The 8,921-nt window shown below is 41.2% G+C and overlaps 1 protein-coding gene across 1 annotated transcript; it reads left to right on the plus strand.

The window, feature by feature from the left end:
* The first annotated feature begins 1,091 nt into the window (after window positions 1-1,091).
* Window positions 1,092-5,705, plus strand: hoxa4a (homeobox A4a). Its single transcript, XM_014982999.2, has 2 exons — window positions 1,092-3,967; window positions 4,441-5,705. Exons 1-2 carry the CDS (start codon window positions 3,538-3,540, stop codon window positions 4,788-4,790), a joined length of 780 nt encoding a protein of 259 aa, XP_014838485.1. The 5' UTR covers window positions 1,092-3,537; the 3' UTR covers window positions 4,791-5,705.
* The last annotated feature ends 3,216 nt before the right edge of the window (window positions 5,706-8,921 follow it).

Raw genomic sequence — 8,921 nt, forward strand, 5'->3', positions numbered from 1 at the left:
AATAATTATTTTTGCGTCTCATAACCTATTAAAATGTTCATTTTTTTGTCCAAATATGTTCCATAATAATTTTGAGAAGCTGCAATTGCGTAAAAAAAACAAGCCCCATCAGGCCTAAGTTCAAAATTAAAGGTCCCTAAATGAGTTAGTGGCATCTAGTCGTTCTCTGCTCCACGTCTTGTGTTTGTACACGTTCGTCCTAAAAAGGACTATTAGTTCATTAGTTTCAATGCATAATGCGGATAATATGGAGTCCTATAAACGTCATGCACGGTCAAATGTATTTTATCATCAAAATATCAGTTCATGATTCATGAATTTGACATTTTCTGTAGTTTTGCTTTTGCAGAATCGTTTGCACCAAAGATGACTTGCGTTGTTTAAAGGAAGAAACAAACAAACAAACAAACAAACAAACAAACAAACAGACAAAAGTATTTTGTTCAACTTTTTAGAAACATTCAGCGCGTCCAATCAAAACTACCAGCTGTGGAAAGACGTCAGTCACTCTAATGGCTAATTGTTGCTGCAATAACCAAGCTGTGAAAACGTCATAACGCCATGCATACCGCGGAAAAACGATTATGCTACTAATGCCAGCCCAAGTCACAATGTTTCTTTAAAGACGTGAGTTGTGCATGCTTCTATGGCATTTCATGAATTTTTTTCTTGCCCATGCAGACTGAAGACCTTGTGAGAGCCATACTCAATCTGTCACCATCATCTCAAAGCACTTCTCTGATAATCTAAATTTACTGTATACTGTCAACTTGATATATATGGCCTGACTCGACCTTCACTTCGCAGTGTGTATGCGCCCGGAAAGCCAACACCCTCGAACCCATTCGCTGTGAAAGCTGAAATTTCAACTCGAGCCTGTTGCGGTTTCAGGCGTGATTTTCAGTTTTAAATCTTGTGGAAAATTGCGCGGATAACGAGCGTGTTATCACACGCTCTCGTCGGATTTCATTGGGACTGGAAGCAGATTGGTTTTCTTTTCTTGCATTTTGGCACAAACGTCTCCAGGAGCCATTGCGCGGCAGGCCTGAAGTAGATAGCAGGAGTAATCTGAAACTGTTCATTCCAACGCTTTTTCTAATAATGACGTTTTAATAAAGGTGTCCGAGGTATATAACAGCAACAAGTAGAATCATCTGTAAAACTCGCAGTCGCTCCTATAGCCTTGTCGGCTTAATTTACTGTAAGTGGATAACGGCTTAGCTGACCAGCTCTATATTTATGCTGGACCCGTGTTAGAATAGAAAGCCAGCAGAGTGTGAATTTAGATATCATGTGTAGCCTTCTTACCCGCCGACATTATGTTGACACATTGCCTCTCAGGTGGTCTCTGCGGCCGTGTAGGACGCAGTGAATCTCCAGCATGCCATTTGCAATGAGTTAGGATGGATACTTAACCAGCTCTGGATCAGTGCGCACAGGCCTGGGTGTTCTCAGCGCGCTCTTTTCCAAAAATCTGCAACTTTTGTGAAGATAAGGACTCTGGAAAACATCAGCAAACCCTTCATTCACATGCAATTCATATCCTCACGTCTGAACGTATAAAGTATTTTTTGCAAACGTGTTACCAAGAAATCCCTTGAGGAACCTCCTTGTGTGTTGAAGCGCGCCCCCTGAAGAGCTATAAGAGAGCCTTGCAAAACTGAAGTCCAAGTCCGGGGTGAACCCCAGGTCACCGCGTCTAACAGATATGAAAATGTCGCCTCTTTGGGGAAAAAAGAGGGGGCAACGCCTTGTTGTTTAACAAAGACTGTCAATGGGCAAGATTAATCAGAAACAAAATGGAAACGGTGTCACCTCGGGGTCAGGCAGAAGTTATCTCTGTGTAGGAGAGCGTCAGAAAAAAAAAAGAATAGGAGAGAGGCTGAGCAGCAGCAGCAGAACAGAAAAAAAAATAGGGAGAGAAAAGGAGAAAAAAGAAAAGAAAGCTTTCAGTATTTCCGTAAGTTTTGTGGGCCCCTTCTGGTTCTCTCTTGCAGAGGCCTTGTCGAGGTGGACCAGATCCGAGAGGAGCTGCTGCTATGGTTGCATCCTCGAGGAACACGGATACAGAGGGTCATCTCGGATAAGGAGCGGAAACTGGACGTGAACATGATGGCTGATGGCGAACAGCACGGTCAGACATACTTTTCATTACGTCCTTGTAAACATGCAACATGTCTTTTATCTTCTGTTTTAATTTTATAAAATCAGATTTTTTTTATTATTATTTTTTGTATCGCAATGAAACATAAACGATTTAGAATTTCAAAGTAGATTTCTGTAAATTCTTCTTCTCATTATTATTATTATTATTATTATTATTATTATTATTATTATTATTATTATTATTATTATTATTATTATTATTATTATTATTATTATTATTGCCATTGTTGTTAACAGCAACAACCGCAACAATACTAAACTAACTAAATAAAAAAAAAATAAAAAAAAATATTGCAGTACTTTATGAAACTAAGAACAGAGAAAACTATTTGAGTTTTTGTAGTAGAAATTTTGAAGGCTGTGTTTGCACTTCTTAAATGACTTTCCATGATGTATAAGTTTATTCAGGGGCATTATTGCAAGTAAAATATGTGGTCGTCCTCACTGCACGGACACTTTCAGCTCTGACGTGCAGCTCTCCGTAAATGCTTCTGCAGGATATTTGCTTTGGCGTCCGGCTGTATTACACATGCAAATCAAATGTTTTAAGTGTTAGACAAATTTATTTGCCTTTTAATAGAACTCGACACACGGCATTGCACGCTTTCAGCACAAGCCAAGCTTACTCTGTAAAAATATGGCTATGCAGACTCTCCATCATGTTGTCAAACAAATAATACAAAACAGAACAAAAAGCCGTTTTCTTGTTTTTTTAAGCAAACTATTGAGGTGAAACATTGGGGTCGGCAGATTAGAGGTTTTTTATTTTTTTATTTGAAGATCTTTTAAAGTAGAGTTTTGCAGGTTGTTTGCACGTGTTGTGCGTGAATCAGAAGACATGTGCCAGTTTTTTTTTTTTTTTTTTTTTGAAGGATGCGCAAACCCGTGAAGACTTTCGAGGCTTTTGACATCTTTTGTTTTCTTTTTCAACCATGATGATTTTTGATGTGCTCACATTTAAAATCTGTGTTGCATCTTTGGGATGCAACAGATTCCAGTTTCAAGCTTTGATGTTCACCAGGTTGCAGGACTAGACTCATTCTGCTTTAGCTGAGATGCTGAACCTCACCCACCAAAGTTCGGACTCACGCAGTAAACAACTTAGCAGATTACTTTCTTTTGCTTTATATGCTGTGATTTAATAAGGAAAACACCAACGTAAGTCAGTCCGAGCGCTGCTGCTGGTACCAGTGCCATGCTTTTCCATTGGTTCCTGTTTACATGATGCCCACAGGACAGGCGGTGATTGGTGGCCTCCTCGCACGTGACCAGACAACTTTGTACATTTGACAGGGGGGAGTAGGAGGGTTTTGTGGAGATCAGAAAAACGACAGCGCGATAAAAATTAGTATTGTTGCACTTCACAAATTAATGACCATGAGTTCCTACTTGATAAACTCCAACTACATCGAGCCTTCCTTCCCACCATGCGACGAGTACCAGCAGAGCGGATATATCCCCAGCCACGGCGACTACTACGAGCGGCCAAAGGATACGGGCTTCCCCCATCACGACGAGCAATCCTATCCGAGGTCAGGCTACGCGGAGACGGGCTATGACTACGGAACCGTCCCCTCAGCTGCCGCCGCTGCAGGACTCGACGATTTCGGCGACGGGCACCACGCACAGCCGCAGCCGGTCCCACAGAGCCACGGCGCTCGCCTCTCCGCGGCGCCAGACGGTGGCGCAGGGGCAAACGGGAGCAAAGACTGCAGCCTCGCCGGTGAAGTGTACCCCGGCGTGGCGAAGGGCAAGGAGCCGGTTGTCTACCCGTGGATGAAAAAGGTCCACGTTAGCAGCGGTGAGTTCCCAGCCACGGGAAACACAAGCATGAGCCCACTGAGGCAGCACTAGTAGCAGCCCTTACAGCAGCAATTTACGACTATCGAGCAGCAGGGTCGGTAATTAAGGACCCTCGTAAATTTTATTGCCTGTGTTCGTCTGTCTGGGGCCGTGCGCCTTTGTTGCTTTTTAACCCAAACTACCTTCTAGCACTGGAGGCGAGCCAAAGTGTTATATTCCGCCCTGCTGTTTTTGTTAATCATTCCTAAGCTTTGATGTGTCCCTGGATGCGAGTGCTTGTACACATTCTCTTCCGTTAAGGAGAAGAGAGTTTAGAAACCGGCTGCAGAAAACGTGGTGCACGAATTATGCAATATGGGCACACATAAAAAAATAAATAAAAAAAAAGCAAATAATGCCTTCTTAAACCTGCATGTAACACCTGCCTCCCACTCCCCCCCCCACCCCCCAACTCCCTTTCCCGTCTCCCAGTCAATGCCAGTTACAATGGAGGGGTGCCCAAGAGGTCCCGCACTGCCTACACCCGCCAGCAGGCTCTAGAGCTGGAGAAGGAGTTCCACTTCAACCGCTACCTGACCCGGCGCAGGCGGGTGGAAATCGCGCACACCATGTGCCTGTCCGAGCGCCAGGTCAAGATCTGGTTCCAGAACCGTAGGATGAAGTGGAAGAAGGAGCACAAGCTTCCCAACACAAAGATCCGCTCATCATCCGGGTCGGCCTCTTCCTCAGCCTCCGGGGCCCAGCAGCAGCAGCAGCACCAACAGCAGCAGATCAAAACAGGCCAGCAGCTTGTCCCAACGCCGTGCACAGTTGGTCTATAGTGCCCAGAGTAACAGACCCCACATAATCCAGACTGAGATGGCGAACAACACATGTGGAATTCGATGGACCGATTTTCAGTATTTTACACTCATGGTGTTATATATCTGTAAGCTTGCACATTGGGCCTGTGCCACGTCCTTTGTACACCATTTCGTCCTCACTTCCCCCCACCCCCCTCTTCATATAAGCTTGAAAAATCACCTTTAATTGCCACGGTGGCAACTGAAGTGTTTGGTTTCTGATGGAAAAGACGGAAGGAAGGAAGGAAAAAAAATAAACAAACAGGAAAAAAAAAATCCAATGCACATTCAGACGTGTAGGACTTGGATCACAAAGTGTGTATCATTGCAGTTAAAACTGAGTCAGGTGAAAAGTAAGTTTGTGGTCATTTTTTTCTATATGTTCTCTACGATTACTATTGTTTTTATGACCATTGCTCATGGAAAGTTCTAATATACTTGAAAGATATTTAGGAGACTCTGTAGATGCCTGTTTATTTAGGGTGGTGAGGTGTGTGTGTGTGGGGGGGGGGCTGTGTTAGGTAGGGTGGGGGGTGGGGAGGGGGGTTGGCATCAGTCAGAGGAGCAGCAGTGTAGTTCGTGTGTTTGACTGGGTTGGTTCTTACTGTTGAATGTATAGTCCAGGTGACGTTCACATCAAATGTACATAGACAAATCCTACCTAATGAAGGCACAATGAGGGAAAAGGGCGATTTTTTTTTGTTCGTGTCAAGTTCTGTCGGTGTTGTACACAGAGTCCGTATAGATTCATTTGTGCTCCCGTGCGTCCTTATGCTGTGTTGTGTTCTAAACTGTGAATATTTGTATGTGCTGTCTCAGTAATGACCAATGTAATGTAGGCTATATAGTGTAGGTTAAACCTGTCCTTGTGAAATAAAATATGTGCTCCACTTACGAGGCTTGACGCGGTTGTGGATGTTTTTGTCATCGCCAGTATTGATTTCACTTGAGCGCAACAGCCTGTTTTCAAAGCCGTTCTTTGGTTTACGCGCGGTTTTACGCAAACTCGTAAAGATCCTTTTTTTTTTGTTTTAAGTAATCGTTATTAATTATTAAAGATAGACATTAGGAGACGGAATTTAGATATTAATTTTTTCCTCATTCTACGCTCAAATATTGCGATCTATCCAGGAACTGGACGTCCGTGTGAATATTTTAATATTAATATTAAGATATGCCGTGGGCATCTGTTATGCCCCAAAAATGTTAAAAATTTGACTTTTGTTCGTCTTGCATGTCCGGTCCAAATAGAGCCTAAACAGAAACGCAGAACGTCAGGTTTTGTCAGCCAATTTAAAAAAAACTACACACACCTTGGAACAACAGTTTGACATCAACAGACTTTTATTATTACTATTATTTATTTATTTTACATTTCATCTATAGTTTCACGATATTAACACACAATTTGATGTTGTCATTTCTACATTTATTCAACAAAAATATGAACTTTACTGATTAGATTATTTGCCAATCGTCGCTTTTGAAAACCTTGCTGTGTGTGTTAAGACGCTATTCCTGCACGATCCTATTTATATAATTGTTTTCTTTTCAAACAGTTCATGGCATTTGCATTGAGGTTTAATTTGGAGATAAATGCGCAATGCTGTTTGCTTTTTGTTTTTGTTTTTGTTTTTGTTTTTCCTTTCAGAGTGCAACCGCTGGTGTTGTGAACGCTAATGTCCGTCTTGTTACTTTCGTCCAGACATGTGTTTGCATCTTCTTGTTGTGTTTTTCATCGCTCGCTTGTCTCAGATTCAAATCCGTGCACGTGCATGGCATGTTATGCGGATATTCTTGGATTAGGAAGATATGTGGCAGAAACACATGATCCGAGTCCACGCAGTATTAGCTGACAGCAAGTTTTCTTTTTCTTTTTTTTTCTTCATCAAATAGAAACAAAAAATGCCAGAATTGTCTTCCATCTAAAAGTTGATGTTGAAAAGTTCAAGCTGAAACGTGAGAGCAAATGTGTTTATAGACGTTTAAATGTGGTTTAAATGTGGTCGGGGTAGTTCAAGAAAGCTATCCATGCGTTATTTTTGAACGTTTTCATTTTTGGCTAAATATGGGGCAAAAACATTTTTCCAAGGTTAAAACAAAGACTAGAAAAGATATCATGGACTTACAATGTTTGGTAAAAACACCAAACCTGAACTGTTACGCATATCCTGCCACACATATTGTTCCAACTTTGCCACTCCAATGATAACTCAGCCGACGTTACAACACCAAGAGTGTGAGTGGTGGTCACTACCTGCCCCGTCCAAACAATAGAGAGTTCAGCCAGGGGACAGCGGCAGCCACTGGCCAATCACGGGCTCCGAGCACTTCTTCTGACCCCTGACCTTTCGACACACACAATGTTCAGACCATACATCAGCGCTGAGACCTCCGTCAGCCCATTTGAGATTTATCCAAAGACGGCGTGCCAAACAATAACCGTATTTAAGTGTGAAACTGAGCCATGAATTTTCCCAAAATTATTCCAAGAGACAGCACTTGTGCATGTGCAGATTATCACAGAGGGAGCGCTGGCAGGGCCCGGAGAAGAGGGCGCACATGAGGAGAAACATGCTGAGATTCTTCATGTTGGGGTGCATCAATTTGAGAATGTGTTGGCATGTGTTGGTTTAAAGCCCATAAATACGTCGGCACGTTTATTGGTTATGGGTTTACAGAGCATAAATTGTAAATTGCCGTTTAATTTAAACGTACAACGGACACAAACAAACTGCTTATTTTTTTCTCCTAACCACATTTATTGAGAGAGAGAAAGACAAAGAGAGAGACAGAGAGAGAGAGTGTGAGAGAGAGAGAGAGAGGGAGAGAGAGAGAGAGAGAGAGAGAGAGAGAGAGAGAGAGAAAACAAATCTGGAAAATATTAATACTTTTTTGCTGCAGAAGTTCTCTCCTAGACTGTGTGCTTGCAGAATGACGCTCGGCATGACTGGCACGTACTTTACGCACACGTCCAAATATATAGTTCAATTACGCATTTCAAGTCTTTGATTCTCGAATAGAGGTCACTTTCAGAGTGCTGAAATTTTAATCTGCTCTTGTTCACGTGACTTGCTGAATAATGGATGCCCCGGGGGGTCAGAAATAGATCTGAAAATCTGACTTAATTTCATTTGAAGTGATGCTCTGTAAGGTGCAAGTCAGATCTCTTCTCCTCTGACAGAACTTCAGGAGGCAGAATCATCATGACTTGTAAGTAGAATTGGTGTAGTTTTATTCTAGCGTTTTTTTTTTTTGTTTTGTTTTGTTTTTTTGAGGAGTTTTTTAATGCATAAAATATCCCAAAAACTGTAGATCGTTTTGGGAGTTTTATTGCTCTTATGTGTTAATGTACCAGTGTAGGTTAAAACGTGGCTAATTTTCAAACACTTGCATGTCGAGCCTATCAACAAATCTACATTCTGAGTAAGTTGCGGAGGTGATCAAGTAGATCCAGGTGTGGATCTCATTTCAATCTGACTGTTGCTCAAAGTTCTTAAATTATACTCAATAAAATGTTTACGTTTTGTAATATTACACTATTATTATTATTCCTCATAGTATGTGTTTTTTTGTGGTGAATGCTGACAAGCATGCAGCCATGTATCCACTGTTTGCATACATGCAAATCGCGAAGGAATATTAATCTGAAGGGATGATAGCGCTGGAAAACATTCTTGCTACGTGACCTTTTGTTGTTATTCATTCATGCAGGTATTTATTCATCTATTTCACAGTTTGGGTGAACACAAGCTGTGAAAATGTGGGTTTTGTTTTATGGTGGTATAGAGAATTAAAAATGTATATATATATTGTCTTTAACTGAGACTAAACCCAAAACTCATGCCACAGTTTCTATGTTGTTTTAAAAAAAAAAAAAAATAATAATAATAATGATTTTGGTTCTAATCATCTCATCTTATTCTCTCTGACTGTGATGGTGTATAACAATGCAATTAGGAAATTGCAAAGCAACTGCAAAGATAACAACTAAACTGAGTCAATTAAGCTGAGTCAATTATTATTATTATTATTATTATTATTATTATTATTATTATTATTATTATTATTATTATTATTATAACTTAAATCTGAGTGCTTCTGCTCAAA

This window comes from Poecilia mexicana, unplaced genomic scaffold, assembly GCF_051168715.1.
Source record: "Poecilia mexicana isolate PSO_F unplaced genomic scaffold, ASM5116871v1 scaffold_11, whole genome shotgun sequence".
Taxonomy (NCBI): Eukaryota; Metazoa; Chordata; class Actinopteri; order Cyprinodontiformes; family Poeciliidae; genus Poecilia; species Poecilia mexicana.

Coding starts and splice junctions, on each gene's coding strand:
- hoxa4a (XM_014982999.2), top strand. CDS start 3,538: ATGACCATGAGTTCCTACTTGATAAACTCCAACTACATCGAGCCTTCC. Junction 3,968..4,440: donor AAAGGTCCACGTTAGCAGCG/GTGAGTTCCCAG, acceptor CCCGTCTCCCAG/TCAATGCCAGTTACAATGGA.